The sequence below is a fragment of the Aquarana catesbeiana genome, linkage group LG02 (assembly GCF_042186555.1).
Source record: "Aquarana catesbeiana isolate 2022-GZ linkage group LG02, ASM4218655v1, whole genome shotgun sequence".
Taxonomy (NCBI): domain Eukaryota; kingdom Metazoa; phylum Chordata; class Amphibia; order Anura; family Ranidae; genus Aquarana; species Aquarana catesbeiana.
The window spans coordinates 192412210-192433265 of record NC_133325.1 but is presented as its reverse complement, the minus strand read 5'-3'; the positions used below and the strand labels follow the sequence as shown (position 1 = coordinate 192433265).

Below are 21056 nucleotides of genomic sequence, written 5' to 3'. Positions count from 1 at the left end.
ATAGCCTAGGCCATCTTTATGTAGAGCAACAGAACAGACCTTGTAACATTAACGAGTCACATGACACCGGGGAGGGAAAATGGCCAATTGGGGCCATTTTGGATATTTTCACTTTGGGGTGTACTCACTTCTGTTGCCAGCTGTTTAGACATGGCTGTGTGAGTTATTTTGAGGGGGACAGCAAATTTACACTGTTATACAAGCTGTACATTCACTACTTTACATTGTAGCAAAGTGTCATTTCTTCAGTGTTGTCACATTAAAAGATATAATAAAATATTTATGTGTACTCACTTTTGTGCGATACTGTGTATATATGTGTATGTATGTGTGTGTGTATGTATATGTGTGTGTGTATGTGTGTATATATATATATATATATATATATATATATATATATATATATATATATATATATATATAATATATATAATATATATTTTCAACCTAGACTCAGGTGCGAATGGGGAGCAGGTGTGTTAAATTTGATGTTATCACTCCCTCATACTGGTCACTGGATGTTCAACATGGCACAGAACTCTGAGTATCTGAAAAAAACAATTGTTGCTCTACATAAAGATGGCCTAGTAGGCTATAAGAAGATTGCCAAGACACTGAAACTGGGCTGCAGTATGGTGGCCAAGACCATACAGCGGTTTAACAGGACAGGTTCCACTCAGAACAGGCCTCGCCATGGATTGACCAAGGAGCTTGAGTGCATATGCTCAGCGTCATATCCAGGGGTTGTCTCTGGGAAATAGATGTATAAGTGCTGCCAGCATTGCTGCAGAGGTTAAAGGGGTGGGGGGGTCAGCCTGTCAGTGCTCAGACTGTATGTCACATACTGTATCAAATTGATCTACATGGCTGGTCCTCCCAAAAGGAAGCCTCTTCTAAAGATGGTGCTCATGAAAGCCTGCAAACAGTTTGCTGAAGACAAGTAGACTAAGGACATGGATTACTGGAACCATGTCCCGTGGTCTGATGAGACCAAGATAAACTTATTTGGTTCAGATGGTGTCAAGCGTGTGTGGCAGCAAACAGGTGAGGAGTACAAAGACAAGTGTGTCTTGCCTACAGTCAAGCATGGTGGTGGGAGTGTCATGGTCTGGGGCTGCATGAGTGCTGCCGGCACTGGGTAGCTTCAGGTTATTGAGGGAACATGAATGCCAACATGTACTGTGACATGCTGAAGCAGAGTATGATCCCCTCCCTTCAGAGACTGGGCTGCAGGGTAGTATTCCAACAAAATAACGACCCCAAACACACCTCCAAGACAACCACTGCCTTGCTAAAGAAGCTGAGGGTAAAGGTGATGGACTGGCCAAGCATGTATCCAGACCTAAACCCTATTGAGCATCTGTGGGGCATCCTCAAATGGAAGGTGGAGGAGTGCAAGTCCAGCGACACCTGTGAAGCTCTGGTAAACTCCATGCCTAAGGGGGTTAAGGCAGTGCTGGAAAATAATGGTGGCCCCACAAAATATTGACACTTTGGGGCCAATTTGTACATTTTCACTTAGGGGTGTACTCCCTTTTGCTATCAGTGGTTTAGACATTAATGGCTGTGTGTTGAGTTATTTTGAGGGGAGAGCAAATTTACACTGTTATACAAGCTGTACACTCACTACTTTACATTGTAGCAAAGTGGCATTTTCTTCAGTGTTGTCACATGAAAAGATATAATAAAATATTTACAAAAATGTAAGGGATGTACTCACTTTTGTGAGATACTGATAGAGATATATATCTCTACCGAGATATATAGATATATATATATAGATATATATATATATATATATATATATATATATATATATATATATATATATATAGATATAGATATAGATATAGATATAGATATAGATATAGATATATATATATAGATATAGATATAGATATAGATATAGATATAGATATAGATATATATATATATATATATATATATATATATATATATATATATATATATATATATATATATATATATATATATATTATATCATATCTCTGGGGAAAAAAAATCGAGTTGAGAGGTCAAATTGATTCAAATTTTCAGCAAATTGAATCTTTAGATTTTTTTTTTTTCAACAGGACCAGTGCTGACACCGCGCCGGTCCTGAGGAGCTGCGGGCAGGAGCTTTTAGGCTGGGTTCACACTGGTGCGACACGACAGCCGTCCTACTTTGGATCCGACTTTGCCCTGCGACATGAAGCCGGCATGTGTCCGACTTTCAATGAACGGGGATCCGACTTGGATCCCCGCCAATGCCGGCACTGTGTTTGGTATGAATCTTTAGGGGGGAACTCCGCGCCAAATTTTAAATAAAAAACCGGCATGGGTTCCCCCTCCAGAGGCATACCAGGCCCTTGGGTCTGGTATGGACCTTGAGGGGAACCCCCTACGCCGAAAAAAACGGCGTGGGGGGTCGCCCCCAATCCATACCAGACCCTTATCCGAGCACGCAGCCCGGCCGGACAGGAATGGGGGTGGGGACGAGCGAGCGCCCCCCCCCTCCTGAACCGTACCAGGCCGCATGCCCTCAACATGGGGGGTGGTGCCTTGGGGGAGGGGGGCGCGCTGCGGCCCCCCCACCCCAAAGCACCTTGTCCCCATGTCGATGAGGACAAGGGCCTCTTCCCGACAACCCTGGCCGTTGGTTGTCGGGGTCTGCGGGCGGGGGGCTTATCGGAATCCGGGAGCCCCCTTTAATAAGGGAGCCCCCAGATCCCGGCCCCCCACCCATTCACCTAGGAAAAAAGTGTCAATTTAAAAAAAAACACTACACAGATTTTTAAAGCATTTTATTAGACAGCTCCGGGGGTCTTCTTCCGACTTCGGGGGTCTCTCCGGTTCTTCTCCACGCTCTCCGGATCTTCTGCCGGGCTCCTCCGCTCTCTTCTGCTCTTTTGCCGCTCTTTTGCTAAAGCGGAGGAGCCCGGTCTTCAATCTTCTGCCTTCTGCCTTCTGCCCTCTTCTCCTGATGTTGAATCTGTGTAGTGTTTTTTTTTTAAATTGACACTTTTTTCCTAGGTGAATGGGTAGGGGTACGCTGTACCCCATACTCATTCACATAGGGTGGGGGGCCGGGATCTGGGGGCTCCCTTATTAAAGGGGGCTCCCGGATTCCGATAAGCCCCCCGCCCGCAGACCCCGACAACCAACGGCCAGGGTTGTCGGGAAGAGGCCCTTGTCCTCATCAACATGGGGACAAGGTGCTTTGGGGTGGGGGGCCGCAGCGCGCCCCCTCCCCCAAAGCACCAACCCCCCATGTTGAGGGCATGCGGCCTGGTACGGCTCAGGAGGGGGGGGGGGCGCTCGCTCGTCCCCACCCCCATTCCTGTCCGGCCGGGCTGCGTGCTCGGATAAGGGTCTGGTATGGATTGGGGGGGACCCCCACGCCGTTTTTATCGGCGTAGGGGGTTCCCCTCAAGGTCCATACCAGGCCCAAGGGCCTGGTATGCTCTTGGAGGGGGAACCCATGCCGGTTTTTTATTTAAAATTTGGCGCGGAGTTCCCCCTCAAGAACATCTGAGCACAAGTCGCGTGCCAAAGTCGGATCATGCAAGACGGCAATCCGACTTTGATCCGACTTCAATGATAGTCAATAGACTGAAGTAGGATCAAAGTCGGACCAAAGTAGTACAGGGAGCATTTCTAAAGTCGGAACGACTTGTGTCGGACCAGTTAGGACGGCTCCCATAGGGAAACATTAAATTTCACACGTCATGCGACATGAGCTCCCAATGTCGGAGCGTTTGTCGGACCAGTGTGAACCCAGCCTCAGGCAAGGCTTCGGCCTAGTCCGCGAGGCCGGACGACGCGGCCTTGCCTAAAAACGCCTGCCCACAGCTCCTCAGGACCGCGCGGTGTCCATCAAAGAGAAAAAAAAATTTGAATAGTGAATCAAGTTTTTTTTTAAAAATGTGTGTATGTGTATATATAGATATAGATATATTAAAATTATAAATGCAACACTTTTGTGTTTGCCCTTATTTATCATGAACTAAACTTAGATCTACAACTTTTTTTTTCTATGTACAAAAAAGGCCTATTTCTCTCAAATATTGTTTTAACAAATCTCTCTAAATTTGTTAGTGAGCACTTCAACTTTGCCGAGATAATCTATTCACCTCACAGGTGTGGCATATCAAGATGCTGATTAAGCAGCATGATTATTGCACAGGTGTGCCTTAGGCTGGCCACAATAAAAGGCCACTCTAAAATGTGCGGTTTTATCACACAGCACAAAACAAGTTTTCAGGGAGCGTGCAATTGAGATGCTGACTGCAGGAATGTCCACCAGAGCTGTTGCACTTGAATTCAATGCGCATTTCTCTACATTTGCCGTCTCAGAAAATTTGGCAGTACATCCAACCGGCCTCACAACAGCAGACCATGTGTAACCATACCAGCCCAGGACCTTTACATCCAGCATCTTCACCTCCCAAATCGTCTGTGACCAGCCACCTGGACAGCTGCTGCAACAATCGGTTTGCATAACCAAAGAATTTCTGCACAAACTTTCCTCAGGGAACCGTCTCAGGGAAGCTCATCTGCATGCTCGTCCTCATCGGGGTCTCAATCTGACTGCAGTTCATCGTCGTAACCGACTTGAGTGGACAGATGCTCACATTCAATGGTGTCTGGCACTTTGGAGAGCTGTTCTCATTACGGATGACTCATGGTTTTCACTGTACAGGACAGATGACATACAGCATGTATGGCATTGTGCAGATGAGCGGTTTGCTGATGTCAACGTTGTTGTTCGAGTTTCCCATGGTGGCGGTGGGGTCATGGTATGTAGGTAGGCGTATGCTATGGACAACGAACACAGGTGCGTTTTATTGATGGCATTTTGAATGCACAGATACTGTGACGAGATCCTGAGGCCCATTGTTGTGCCATTCATCCACGACCATCACCTCATGTTGCAGCATGATAATGCACGGCCCCATGTTACAAGGATTTGTACACAATTCCTGGAAGCTGAAAACATCCCAGTTTTTGCATGGCCAGCATACTTACTAGTCATGTCACCCATTGAGCATGTTTGAGATGCTCTGGATCAGTGTATAAGAGAGGGTGTTCATGTTCCTGCCAATATCCAGCAACTTCGTACAGCCATTGAAGAGGAACGGACCAACATTCCACAGGCTACGATCAACCTGATCAACTCTATGCAAAGGAAATGTGCTGCACTGCAGGAGGCAAATGGTGGTCACACCAGGTACTGACTGGTTTTCGGACCCCCCAATACAGTAAAACTGTACATTTTATTGTGGCCAGCCTGAGGCACACCTGTACAATAATCATGCTGCCTAATCAGCATCTTGATATGCCACACCTGTGAGGATGATGGATTATCTTGGCAAAGGAGAAGTGCTCACTGACACAGATTTAGACAGATTTGTGAACAATATTTGAGAGAAATAGGCCTTTTGTGTACATAGAAAACGTTGTAGATCTTTGAGTCCAGCTCATGATAAATAGGGGCAAACACAAAAGTGTTGCGTTTATAATTTTAATCACTGTGGGTATATGTATGTATGTATGTGTATATATATATGTGTGTATATATATATATATATATATATATATATATATATATATATATATATATATATATATATTTATATATAATATATATATAATATATTTTCATTTTTTTATTTCAATTTAATATATTATTTGCACCGGGAAATCTCATAGTGTAGCCCACACAGTTGCGTCTGTTTTTATCCAGTGTCAATAGATGGAACTTGTGTGTTTGTTTTTTTTATATTTATTTCTTTGTTGTTGTGGAGAGATCTAACATTTAAACATACCGTTCAACACATACACCTCCTAATAGTTTTTTCCTATGTATGTAAATGGCGCAAGATCAGCTGTTCAAGACAAGGATATTTTTGATTGTAATGATCTTTTAGCTCTGGTCATTTAGTATGAATACCTGGTGGCTGTGATTTTTTTTTTTTTTTTTTGGTTCTGGTCAGGCTGAGCAATCATAAGTCTATATATGGTCACTATAAGGAATGCAGACTCCACTCCACCATGCTGATTCATAGGGAATACATTTCTCAAATGCAATTTCCCTTTAGTTGCAATGGAAAGTCTTGATAAGGCAGAACAATGTGTGTTTCCCGTATTTATGTGATTCCTTTTAAATTTTTATATTTTTTTTTTTTTGGCAAAAATGTTTTCGAACTAGAGGGTGATTCATATTTAGTGTGTTTCTCAAAAGTGGAAATGTTTTGAGAATAAAAAAATATATTATCATACAAGGTAACAGACAACAAGCATTATTTATAAATGTGGTGAAAAAAATCTTTGGGGTTGCTCATAGCAACCATGGCTGGATACTGCTTCCTCCCATACTATTCTACTTCCTGTGTTAATAGTGTTGTTGATAGGGTTAGAGTTCAGGAGGCACAGGATTCTGAGGCAAATCCTCCTTTGTGTAGGAGCTACATAACACACAAGGCACTACGTAAATTGTTTTGTACAGAGTTTGTGAATGTTCTCAGCAATAACTATATTTATTCTGTTGCATTTAAGTAATAGGGCACTTAGAAAGAAATAGACTGTAGCTTCTTGTCTCATAATAAACCTTGTTATTACGTCTATTTCAGATTATTTATTTTTTTTGCAGGTTATACGAAACCTCCTCCATCAGGCTGGGGCCCGGTGGAACTTGTGGCTGTCATAGCTGGCCCAATGTTTCTCCTGGGTGTTATCCTTATTGTAGTGGTCCTGTTCCACTGTCACCAGCGAGTGTATCACAATCGGCAGAGGCTGGACTTAGAGGATCCATCATGTGAAATGTATTTGGCTAAAGATAAAACTCTTCCAGATTTGATCTTTGACCTGTCCACATCAGGTTCTGGCTCAGGTAAAGTTCATTGTAACTGATTTTGTATAAAGTGTCGCAGGGTTAAATATACATATGTTGACCAAGAATTGTAACCTAATCTGGGAAATGAAGACTTGCCAAAGAAAAAGCTAGGTGTGGTGTTGAAGTTAAAGTGGTTGTTAAGCCACTTGCATAAAATGCTCCCACCCACTCAGTGCTGGCCAAAGACATTCTGCTGCCTGGTACCAAGAATGAAATGCTGCTCCCCCTCCCCCCCCCCCCCCAAAAAAAATTGCGCCCACCAAAATGCCCCTACATCCATTATTTTATATCACGATAACTAAAGAGGATCTGTCATGGCTCTATACATGTATATAGGAGTATAAACAGGACCTGTTATAGTTGTTTACATGTATAGGAGTATAAAAAGGACCTGTTATGGCTCTATTCATGTATAGGAGTATAAAGAGGACCTGTCATGGCAATATACGTGTATATAAGTATAAAGAGGACCTGTCATGGCTCTATACATGTAAAGGAGTATAAAGAGGACCTGTCATCACTCTATAGATGTATGTAGGAGTATAAAGAGGACCTGTCATGGCTGTATACATTATATATGGTAGAATATCCGCGCTAAACCCTCTAACATATGTGCATACTTATTTTTAAAAATATATGTGGTTTTTATACATTTATTTATATTTCGGTTGCGAATCTAAATTTTACACCTGGCTCTATAAATGTATAAAAGGACCTGTGCGTGGCCGGCGGCCGCAATGTCAGCCGGCCACCCATGATCGCTGCACAGAGAGCCAGAACGGGGATCTGTCAGTGTAAACAGACAGGTCCCCATTTGAACACGGGAGGAGAGACAGATCTGCTGTTCCTAGTGATTAGGAACAGAGATCTCTCTCCTCCAGTCAGTCCCACCCCCCCCCCCAGTTAGAAACACCTCCCAGGGAACACATTTAACCCCTTCCCTGACAGTGACATTTACACAGTAATCTGTGCATTTTTATAGCACAGATCGCTGTATAAATGTTACTGGTCCCAAAAATGTGTCAAGTGTCTGATCTGTCCACTGCAATGTCGCAGTTTCGCTAAAAATCGCAGATCACTGCCATTACTAGTAAAAAAAAAAAAAAAATAATAATGTCTTAAATCTATCCCCTATTTTGTAGACGTTATAACTTTTGCACAAACTAATCAATATACACTTATTGCGTTTTTTTACCAAACATATGTAGAAGAATACATATTGGCCTAAACTGATGAAGACATTTTTATGTTTTTGGATGTTTTTTATAGCAAAATTAAAATATATATTTTTTTCCAAATTGTCGCTATTTTTGTTTATAGCACAAAAAATAAAAACTGCAGAGGTGATCAAATGCCACCAAAAGAAAGCTCTATTTGGGGAAAAAAGGACGTAAATTTTGTTTGGGTGCAACGTCACACGACCACGCAATTGTTAAATCGACGCAGTGCCGTATTTAAAAAAAAAAAAGATTGAAGTGCAATATTTCTATTACATTGTTATATAAAATAAAATAGTTCAACTCGCCATAATGCAGAATCGGTTGGAGCTCCGAGCGTGTCACTTGCCAATGTCACCTGCCTTCAGATTGTCACCTTCCACATTTTGCGAATTGTCACTTGTGACGACGCCACCTGCCACATGTTGCAGATTGTCACTTGCCATGACCTCACCTGCCACACATTGCGGATTGTCACTTGCCACGTCACCTGCCACACGTAGCGGATAGCGGATTGTCACTTGCCACGATGCCTGCCACACGTTGCGGATTGTCACTTGCCATGACCTCACCTGCCACACGTAGTGGATAGCGGATTGTCATTTGCCACGACGTCACTTGTCACACATTGCGGATTGTCACTTGGCACGACGCCACCTGCCACACATTGCGGATTGTCACTTGCCACGTCACCTGCCACACGTAGCGGATAGCGGATTGTCACTTGCCACGTCACCTGCCACACGTAGTGGATAGCGGATTGTCACTTGCCACGTCACCTGCCACACGTAGTGGATAGCGGATTGTCACTTGCCACGATGCCTGCCACACGTTGCGGATTGTCACTTGCCATGACCTCACCTGCCACATGTTGCGGATTGTTACTTGCCACGACGTCACCTGCCACATGTAGCGGATTGCCACTTGCTGTGTCCCAGAGTAAAGGCAGGCAGCAGAGAGATGTCATCTCTCTGCCCGCTGGCCCGCTGATTGGCCAGCAAGCCCGCTCACAAGCCGACTGTCCCACCCGCTGACTGTTCCCCTGTTCTGCCCGTACACTCCTTTCACCTTTCTCCTGTCGAGAAAGGTCCCCCATCGGATAGTGCCCGCCCAGTACTGTGCAGGGGCAGCACCTGCGCAGTACGGAGGACAAAGATGTTGAATATCTCCGAACATGAACAGCGGGAGCGTGTGGCACAATGTACTCTAATTGCGCAGGCGCCGCGTAGAGCTAATGAACAGCTGTTCATGTTCGGAGACTTTCGGCGTCAGCACTGCCACTGATGTCAGTTGGGGAGAAGAGGCAAGTCAGGACCGAGGAGTCATGTGATCGCAGGGTGCCCATGTGTTATCTGTACAGATGAGCATATTTATGATAAAACGCAGACACAGGGGAACTTCTTGTCCTAATACAGAAGGGATAGGAGCTTTTCAGGTTAAGTATTAAAGCCCAGCAGACTATCGGAGAATGCTTTGACAGGAAGAGGAAGGGGGAGCTGAAGACAGGTACAGAGGAGAATAGGAGAGCTGTGTGTGATGCAGACATGCACAGACTACGATCTCTTGGCTTAGACATGGTAATTGTGGTCAGAACTCAGGAGAGGCAGTCAGGACATGGCATTATCAAACCGCTATTGTAGGAGATACAGTTGGATAAGTTAAAAAAGCAAAAGCACCATGCTGCTAATTGCACATTAAAGGCACATTTGGGTTAACAAACACTTTAATGTTGTATTTGATTTAATGTGTTGTCCTTAGTAATGGTTAAGAACTAGAATGGGTATATTCAGATTTTTTTAATGCAGCTATCCAAGGATTTCTGCAGCACCTAGGAACTGTTTATAGGCCATGTTGTGTAAATGTATTTTTTTTTTAACCACTTCAATACCAGGCACTTTCACCCCTTCCTGCCCAGGACAATTTTCAGCTTTCAGTGCTTTCGCACTTTGAATAACAATTGCGCGGTCATGCAACACTGCACCAAACTAAATTTTTATCCTTTTCTTCCCACAAATAGAGCTTTCTTTTGGTGGTATTTGATCACCACTGGGGTTTTATTTTTTGCTAGACAAATTAAAAAAAAAAAAAGTTTTCGGTTATAAAATTTTGTTTTCTCCTTCACTGATGGGCACTGGGGGGGGGCTATGCTGGGCACTTCTGACGGGGGGGGGGGGGGGGGGGGGCGGCGGCTATGGTGGCCAATCGATTACAGCTGTGCTGATAATCAATGTGCTGATTATCAGCACAAACCCCCCGACAGGGAGAGCCGCTGATCGGCTCTCCCTGTCGGCGCGAACCGGGGAATGCCATTTACCGGCACTTCCTGGTTCACGCGATGATCAGCTGCGATTGGTCACAGCTGATCACGTGGTAAGGAGCCGACGTCAGAGGCTCCATACCATTATCACAGATGCAGTGGGTCAGACTGATGCACAGTACCTCCGATCGCCACGTGCCCCGGCATGTTATCCTGCTGGACGTCATGTGGCGCCCAGTCAGGATAACAGAACCACTGCTCGGCCGTCCTTCTACTATATTGCTATAGGCCAGGTGGGAAGTGGTTAAGATTTTTTTTTTTTTTTAAGGAATTTACAGGTTTGACAAACGCAAGCAAATATAGAACACAGTAGAGGTGTCAACCCAAAGCACAGAAAAATTAAGCAGTCATTAGCTCATCAATCAGACCAGCATGAAAAACACATCAAAGCTGGCCATCAATGAATGAGGGTGTTTTTTTTTTTTTTTTTTTTTTCTTTTTCTTCACCAGTAGGTTGAGAAAAACTGACCTGACTCCTCCGTCCACTCATTTAAGGTGCATAATGGAATCCTCCTGCCCTGGCATTGTATTCTGACAGTGGGGAGACTTCCCTGCTGTCAGAATACACAGATCAGTAGCGAATAGGGAGGTGGAAGGGACACCCAGGCTAGAGAGGGAGTGCACACACCTAATATGAGCAATGTGTTTGTGGAGTAGGGGCTACCATCTCTTGGCCTTTTGGTCTGTTGGATCAAGAAGGAAGGATTCATTAGACCTCCAAGTAGGGGACTGTTTCAGGGTGTCAGGAACAGTCACATAAAGAGAAAAGTGATCCAAAGTGTTCTGGGAACCAATGAGATGCAAGATGAATAAGTTTAGTCCTCTTAGTTTTGTTCCCCCTTTCTTCTACTACAGTTGCCTATAGAAGTCAATAGCTGTATGGAGCTTTACAGTGTTTTTGCAAGTACCTGCATAAGTGTAAAGGAATACAGCTCTGGATGCAGAAATCTATGTACAGAGTTGTGTGCCCATATGCATATATGTGGGTAGGTACTCAGTTACTTGCGAGTACATGCGTACAGCCATTAATTTCTGTAGGCAGCACTCTTTAATTTAGGCTGTGCGGCCAGCTTCGACCCAGTGCATGAGCCCTTAGGGGAAGTGTACGCGGTGTTTGAGCGCAATTGGAGGCTAGCTCAAGTGCACTTCATCAAATTCAATTAAAAATGGTTATCAGATCGAGGTCAGAATAGAAATATTATGTCTAGTAATTCTTGCTGAGGCTTTCATTGCAGAAGTGGATTTAATATGGACGTGTAATACTAAAAGCTGCTGTTATGTAAGAGTTCTAGAAAATCAGTGCATGGGGTATAATTTATGCATTCACATAAAAACATGCATAGGGTCTGTTACTGGGTTACTTTTTACCTGCACTTCTAAATAAACTTCCATGGTTCCTAGCAACATCTTTAACAGTGTCTTTTTCAAATGTCTTTTACCCTAAAATTTCACTCCTGGATTGTGAAATTGTGGTAATGGGTTTCCAGATAATGGACCTTGTACCTGTATATTCTCAGAAGCAGCCACTCTGTAGGTTACACCTAAAACATGTGCTGATAGTGTTGGAATTGTCTTTTGCACTTGAATATTATTGTAGACGGGAACTGATCTTCCTTGCCTTTCTGGCTTTAACTGAAAAAGCAGAAACTCTAGCCAGAGACACATTTGAACTACATATACTTACATGCAATTTGTTTTACTTACAAAAATATGTAATTCTGAGAATTTTGTGATTAAAACAGTTGCTACACTATAGCAGGTCTGCAGCTGCTAGAATCCTAGTCTCCAGTATATAAATGTATTCTGAACTGGCATAACCATACCGGGGAGTTTTACTGTACTCTCCTGGGTATCTAAAGCATCTCCTTCCACTTTTTTTACCGCTTGGAACATGTAAGGACATTGCAATACAGAAGAGCATAATTATCTCCACGTATAACCTTCCACTCTGATGGTGCACAGGGCATAATGAGATTTTAGTAAAAAGATTTTAAGGAATTTAGTCAAGCAATGTTCAAAAGTCCATTCAATGAATACATAATTGGACATGATTTACACTTTAATCTACAAACAGTTGATAAGTGTGTGTTTTTTATTTTTTTTTTCACTACAGGACTACCACTCTTTGTTCAGCGTACTGTAGCAAGAACAATCGTCTTACAGGAAATAATTGGAAAGGGTCGCTTTGGTGAAGTATGGCGTGGCAAGTGGAGAGGAGGCGATGTGGCTGTAAAAATATTCTCCTCAAGGGAGGAGAGATCTTGGTTCAGAGAAGCAGAGATTTACCAGACTGTGATGTTGCGGCATGAGAATATTTTGGGATTTATTGCCGCAGATAACAAAGGTATGGTATACTTCTACAGTGTGTTTGCTACTGATAATTTATTCAGAACTTTCAGCGCAGTTAGGGATGTGTACCATATGCGAACTCTAAGCTGGCAATACATTATACAATTTTCCTTTTAGGTTTGACCTCCTGTTTATATGGTTTTGCTAAATTTAAACACCTTCAGTTTGCATGTAATCAGGCAGCCCTTGCACTACATTATTGAAGGTATGGAAAAATGTCCATATAATTTGTGCAGATAGTGCTCCAATCAATAAAGTGCAATAGTGCTTTCATACTTCAAGGTGCATCACACACCCCTCCTGTGTCCCCACTCACCACAAGAAATGGACTGCTGGCTTTTCAGTCCAGGGATCAATCAGGCTTGAACATTGGCCATCAATGGCTTATTCACAGAAGGATCCACTAAAACGCTTGCCCCATCATGATGATCATAGGTGGATAATGGCACCAAAAAATGAAAGGCTAATGTTGAAGTACTTTAAGAGACGCTTTATTTGTGCAAACGTGAATAGGTACTAACAGGCTGGCAAGTTATAAATCGCATGAGATATTTTCAATGGTAAAAATAAGGAAATGCCACATCCAAGGTGCGTTCCGCGGAAAACGGAAGTGGCGTAGTTTGGACTCGAACACCGGAAATTACACTAACGAATTTCACCCTCCCCACAAGGCGTCAAGGATGGTTTCCATGGAACACACTCTGGACGCGCCATTTCCTTGATCTTACCATTGAAAAAATGTCATGCGATTTATAATTTGCCAGTCTGTAAGTACCTATCCACGTTTGCGCAAATAAATCTTAATGTAATTCACTATTAGCCTTTCTTTCATTTTTTTTTTTTTTTTTGGTGCCCTTATCCACCTATGATCATCATGATGGGGCAAGAGTTTTATTGGGTCCTTCTGTGAATAAGCCATTGATGGCCAACGTTCAAGCCTGATTGTTCCCTGGATTGAATAGCCAGGGGTCAATTTCTTGTGAGTGGGAACACAGGAGGGATGTGTGATGCACCTTTAACTTTGAAAGCACTACTGCACCTTATTGATTGGAGCACAGTCTGCACAAATTATATGGACGTTTTTCACTTATTAAATTTGATTTGTATGTTGTGAGTGCTGTAATTTCCATTTTTTTCTGTTTATCAAGTGTACAGCAGCTGCAATCACTAATTTATTTGTATTAATCAGTACACTTCTAGCACAAGTCAATAGATTTATATACAGTTGTGCTCATAAATTTACATACCCTGGCAGAATTTGATTTATTGGACATTTTTCAGAGAATATGAATAACACAAACTTTTCTTTCACTCATGGTTGATGTGTGGCTGAAGCCATTTATTACCAATCAACTGTGTTTACTCTCTTTAAATCATAATGACAACAGAAACTACCAAAATGACCCTGATCAAACGTTTACATACCCTAGTGATTTTGGCCTGATAGCATGCACACAAGTGCAAACCCCTGTGACACACAGGGGTTTGAATGGCTATTAAAGGTAACCATCCTCACCTGTGATCTGTTTGCTTGTAATTAGTGTGTGTGTGTATAAAAGGTCCAATGAATTTCTGGGCTCCTGACAGACCCTTGCATCTTTCATCCAGTGCTGCACTGATGTTTCTGGAATATGAGTCATGGGGAAAGCAAAAAAATTGTCAAAGGATTTGCGGGAAAAGGTAGTTGAACTCTTTAAAACAGGAAAGGGATATAAAAAGATATCCAAGGAATTGAGAATGCCATTTAGCAGTTTTCAAACTCTAATCAAGAAGTGGAAAATTAGAGGTTCTGTTGAAACCAAACCACGGTCAGGTAGACCAACTGAAATTTCAGCCACAACTATCAGGAAAATTGTTTGGGTTGCAAAGAAACTCCAATAACTTCACGTGAAATATAGAACTCTGAAAACGTGGTGTGGCCTTTTCAGGATGCACAATATGGAGGCACTTGAAGAAAGATGGGCTGCAATGTCAAGTAGCAAGAAGAAAGCCATTACTACGCAAATGACACCCAGTATCCTGCTTACGATACGCCAAACAGCACAGACAAGCCTCAAACCTTCTGGCACAAAGTCATTTGGAGTGATGAGACCAAAATTGAGCTTTTCGACCACAACCTTAAACGCTACATTTGGAGAGGAGTCAACAAGGCTTATGATGAAAGGTACACCATTCCTACTGTGAAACACGGAGGTGGATTGCTGATGTTTTGGGGATGTGTGAGCTACAAAGGCACAGGCAATTTGGTCAAAATTGATGGCAAGGTGAATGCCAAATGTTATGAAAAAATACTGGAGGAACATTTGCATTCATCAGTCAGGAAGCTGCGCATGGGACGTACTTAGACATTCTAACATGACAATGATCCAAAACACAAGGCCAAGTCGACCTGTCATTGGCTACAGCAGAATAAAGTCAAAGTTCTGGAGTGGCCATCTGTCTCCTGACGCCAATATCATTAAGCCACTCTGGGGAGATTTCAAACGTGCAGTTCATGCAAGACAGTCCAAGAATTTACAGGAACTGGAGGCTTTTTGCCAAGAGGAATGGGCAGCTTTACCATCTGAGAAGAGCCTCATCCACAAATACCACAAAAGTCTTCAAGCTGTTATTGATAAGGGGGGGGGGGGGGGTGGCAATACACAGTATTAAGAACTGGGGTATGTAAACTTTTGATCAGGGTCATTTTGGGTAGTTTCTGTTATGATTTTAAGAGTAAACAGTTGATAATAAATGGCTTCAGCCAAACACTAACCAATAGTGAAAAAAAGTTTATCATTCATATTCTCTGAAAAAAATCATAAATTCTGCAAGTGTATGTAAACTTATGAGCACAACTGTGTATAAAATATATATATATATATATATATATATATATATATATATATATATATATATATATATATATATATATATATATATATATATTTTTTTTTTTTTTTCACTGGTTCATCAATCACAATGATCCAGTGCAGAAAATCACAGATCACCTCAGTATATTTAACCACTTCCCGACGGCCTCATGCAGATATACTGCGGCAGAATGGCACGTGCAGGCAGATTAACATACCTGTACATTGCCCTTTAAGAGGCTGCTTGCAGGCGCACGAGTGCCACCCCACAGGAGCTCCTTGAGCGTGATCGTGGGTCCCGCAGACTCTGTCTGCGGGGATACCCGCGATCGTCTCACGGTGAGGAAGAATGGGTAGATGCTAATTTAAACAAGCATTTCCCCGTTCTGCCTAATGACACTGATCATTGATCCCTGTAATCGGGAGTGGTGATCAGTGTCGTGTCACACACAGCCCCCCACACACACAGTTAGAATCACTCCCTAGGACACACTTATCCCCTTATCACGTAGTGGTTAACCCCAGCACTACCAGTCACATTTACACAGCAATCAATGCTTTTTTAATCTCACTGATCGCTGTATAAATGTGAATAGGTCCCAAAACGGCGCCAAAAGTGTCCGATCCATAATGTTGCAGTCACGATAAAAATCGCTGATCGCCGCCATTACTAGTAAAAAAATTTTTAATAAAAATGCAATAAAACTATCCCCTATTTTGTAGACGCTATAACTTTTGTGCAAACCAATCAAACGCTTATTGCGATTTTTTTTTTTTTTTTTTTTTTACCAAATATATGTAGAATACTTATCAGCCTAAACTGAGGGGAAAAAAATTTTTTATATTTTTTGGGGATATTTATTAAAGGCAAAAAGTAAAAAATGTGTGTTTTTTTTCAAAATTGTCGCTCTTTTTTTGTTTATAGCGCAAAAAATAAAAACCACAGAGGTGATCAAATACCACCAAAAGAAAGCTCTATTTGTGGGAAAAAAAGGACGTCAATTTTGTTTGGGAGCCACGTCGTACAACCACGCAATTGTCAGTTAAAGCGACGCAGTGCCGAATCGCAAAAAGTGCTCTGGTCTTTGGCCAGCCAAATGGTCCAGGGCTTAAGTGTTTAAAAGGCTCTAATCCTTCCTCTGTCTAACCATTTTTTTTTTTGTGCTGTGGAAGTGATCAGGTTCTTTACAGCTGCCTAAATAACTGGTATTAACCCCTTGTAGACATCTCCTTGGCTTGAAAGAGTTAATGACTTCTGTGCAAAAGGCTTTTTTGTGTCAGATTTCATGACTCTGCTGTTGCATTGTACACTCAGATCTTCATGTGAAAGGCCAGATCTACAGCGAAAACTTCCCCAATCTACTTCCATGTTGTCCTTGTGGCACCCATAGCCACCTCTGGCCAAAATGCTGTGGGAAAGTGATAGTTTGGCATATTAGCTCTGTCTGATTGCTACTGATTTCTACCTAATATTCTGGCATCAGAGGTGTCTACAGCTTAGCTTCCCCACCCTGCTCTATAAAGTTAGTGGCCTAGTGGTTAGGTTAGCAAAGATGTAAGAGTGCAGTAAAATCATCTCTGCACATCTGAACACCCTCTTTTTTTTTTTTTTTTTTTTTTTTTTTTTTTCCTGTGGGCAGTTTCTCACTGCCGCTTGACTGCTGATGATTTTAATTTTTTTTTCTTTTTTTTTTTTTTTTTTTTACATGTTTTTCCAACATGCAACACAGACACACATGATCATTTACAATTGTCCCCTAATATTTGTTCAGATTGTATAATATAATTTAGCGTGAGCTTGGATGTGCAGACACTGTCATGGCTGTCTTGTCTCCCAGGACTGCCATAATGCAAAAATGCAAATGCTTCGAGGGTTCAGTCCAAGATTTAAGCACATTTTTTTGTAAAGCGAAAGAGTATAGCAGACAGACACTGCCAATGACCCTAATCTTGGAGCGGTTGTTTTATGACGATGGGAAACTTTAGTTATAAAAACACTTAGTTATGTTGGTAATTTACATTAACATGCTGTGATCAACAAATCATAATTTTAGGAAAGCCCACAGACTTGATATTTTAGTGCATTGCATGGAGAGCTAGATCTGTCATCCTTGCATTAAGTATCTTTGGACAGAATTTTCTTTGTAAAGTGATAAGCAGAAAATTCTTCATCTTAAGCTACATTGTTTTCCAACCAGCATTTTACACCCATCCCTCGTGAAATTTGAGCCGCCTTAGCACATTAATAAGCAGATTAGCTTTACAATTCCACTGGTAAAATGGTTTATTGGATTAACATTTTGCAGACAATGGAACATGGACCCAGCTGTGGCTTGTCTCGGATTACCATGAACATGGCTCACTATTCGACTATTTGAACCGATACACAGTTACCATTGAGGGGATGATAAAGCTTGCCCTCTCGGCAGCAAGCGGCCTTGCTCACCTACATATGGAAATTGTTGGAACTCAGGGTAAGATGTTTACTTTTTTTTTTTTCTTCATGTATTGCTCCATTTTCATGTTCCAGATTTAGGCCTCCTTAGGACAGAATAAACTTACTGTTTTATTTCTCTTTCAATAGGAAAGCCTGGAATTGCTCACAGGGACCTCAAGTCCAAAAATATCCTGGTAAAGAAGAATGGAGTGTGTGCAATTGCTGACTTGGGTCTTGCTGTGCGCCATGACTCTCTGACTGATACCATAGACATTGCTCCCAATCAGAGAGTGGGGACCAAACGGTGAGTCAGATCTATAGCTCTATCCATTGTTCATATCACTCTTTGTGCTGTACTTTTGTGTTTTACAGCTTGTGAAAGATATTGTTGCAGCATGAAAATGTTGAAACTTTAGGGCCCAGAAGTGACATTTATGTAACATAGTGATGTGAAAGATAATTGTAATTGCATTGTTTGCCAACACAGTAGTTTTTTTTTTTTTTTTTTTTTCAGTAAATGCTTTACCTTTGCATATCTATATCCTGAAATCTGTGTCCTTATTTCATGCATTTTCATTATTTTTTTTGTAGTCCCCTCACCCCTCCACCCCAACCCACACACCTTAAACACGGTCAGACACATTTATACATCTGAGAACCTGGGTCCAACATGTGTAGGAACCAGAACTCCAGGTCTACACTGACCCAAGAGCAGAATCTGTCAGCTCAAAGTCTTCATCCTGCCATATGTGTCACATCTGAACAGTAGAATCTTTATACAATCTTAGACTTAAGAAAGCTGTGTAAAATGAAAACCTACCTAAATTATCTTATTATATTTTATCTGGTCAAGCAGACCTTTGTACTACATGGGGTTTGGTAGATCCAAAGGAGGTTGTATAGTAGCATTTTAACAGATGTGCTTACCTTTAAGATGGATAAATATACCTATAATATTTTAAGAATATTTTGTAACACAGCATAACCAAAATGCTATATTGTTACATGAAAAATATGATGTTTCAGTGAGGCCATCAGAATATTCTGTAGAGGTCTGGTGGTCATTTTGGAGGATTCTGTTGTGCCTAGCCTCCCATTCAATAGTAGGTTACTGTGTGGAATCCCATGCAACCTAGATAAGCCTCCTTTTTTGCAGACATATCTCACCTACTACTGTTAAAACAGAGCCTGCAATCTCCTGCTACCACAAGCTAGTTCAAGGGAGATTGCTACAGTAGGAGCTGGTGTCCTGTGTTGTGTGAATGACAATGGTTGAGGAGCAGCACTGGTCATTCACAAAAACACAAGCTGACCACCGCACCTGTTGGCAGGTAATACAATAATTTTATCTGACAAATGTAGTTGCAGCCATGTGCTGTCGTTGGCTAGTGTTTTTGTCAATAATCAACACTGCTCCTTCTCCCCAGGCGCTCTCATTCACACAGGAACAAAGAAAATAACCCCCTCAAATGGGACTTTGACAGACCACCCACTCAAAAATGTATAACAAGCAATCTTTAATGATGTAGAGTAAAAGACATATAAAATCCTCATAAGACAAAAATGCACAACGTATATTACATGGAAAATCAAACAAATGCGGTACACATGATTATACAATGTAAATGCCCAAATGCCCGATGTGTTTCCGGTATGAAATGTTTAAATACCTTCCTCAGGGACCGAGGGTTCAAAAGGTTTTTTTACATACATATAGATTCCAGTGTGATGATTCCATGTATAGACAGGCACTGAGGACAGAAAGGTCCATATTGATAATACATAACTCTCAGACTGTGAATATAGGACAAATTCTCAAAGTGCACAATATCTGCAATATCCATCCTGTAGTGTATAGCTACGTAGTTCACATCCAGGTATGTGGGACAAAGTTACTAAAGCCTGTAAATATTGGCTGAGTAACCAAGGGATCAATGTCCAGATGTCCCACAGCAGATGAGTCATGTATAACAGGCCGACGTGTAACGTGTGGTGGCTGGATCGATGCCCCTCTCATTCACACAAAACAAGCCACTAGCTACTTCTGTAGTAATCTCCTTTGAACTAGCTGGCGGTTGCATGAGATTGTGGGCTCTGTAGTATTTGAACACTAGAGCTCCCAAAATTGTCTGTAATCTGTGTTTTAAAAGCTTTTACAGCTCATAAATTTAGTTAACTGTAAAATAATTTCTCCCATTCTGGTGTGTGCAGTGATAATGAATATGTGTGCTTCAATCTTTTTTGTATGTATGCACAGCCGACTGTAGTGAAGGTGTGTATGGCTAGGGGTTTAAAAAAAAATATATTTTTTTTAACTTGCAAGGGGCTAATGAGCCCCCTATATGATAGCATAGTGCAGATGACAGGAACTCTTTAAGGTGACATCAGGGGTCAATTAGACAGGTTCATACTACCTAGTGGAGGAGAACAGTGAATGGATGCTGCAACACCTTAATTTACAGTTAGAAGTGATAGGGGCAGCTATAAAAGCTGCCCAATTCACTTCTACTACATAGCTATAACTCGAGGAAGTTGTAAAGACTCCTGGCTGCTACATTTGCCAGCAGGTTGTTTATATACAAGTTCTGGTGCTGATGTAATCGTTACATTAGTGGCAAAAAAAGGAAAATGAACTTCACTTAAAACTGTTTAAGGTAAGGTCCCCTCCGCTAGCATCCCTGTCAGGTTTTGTACTTGCCTGTCTGATTCGTCAACATCTGCTATACATCCCATTTCTGAAAATTCTCCCAAGCGGGCGCTGTGCTTCCTGCACATTAGTGCTGCATGGAAAAATAGAATTGCGCTAAACATTACATGGAATGATTGCGCACACACACACACTAACCCAATATTGATGGTAATATGTCCATGTGTGTCTAACCATATGATGTGAACAAAATTATTGAACAATATCCTGACACCAAAAACAAAATAAAACAATGAGTTCAATGATTAATTAGTAAAAACATACCATGAAAACCTAAATATC

General features: G+C 41.8%; 1 protein-coding gene across 1 annotated transcript in view; it reads left to right on the top strand.

Moving 5' to 3' along the window:
• The window catches only part of ACVR1B (activin A receptor type 1B), a 95857-nt gene that overhangs the window by 58654 nt on the left and 16147 nt on the right, over positions 1 to 21056 (top strand). The window contains exons 3-6 of the mRNA XM_073614111.1: positions 6653 to 6892; positions 12543 to 12773; positions 17937 to 18104; positions 18215 to 18371. Coding sequence (XP_073470212.1) covers positions 6653 to 6892; positions 12543 to 12773; positions 17937 to 18104; positions 18215 to 18371 — 796 coding nt within the window. The remainder of the gene's footprint in view (positions 1 to 6652; positions 6893 to 12542; positions 12774 to 17936; positions 18105 to 18214; positions 18372 to 21056) is intronic.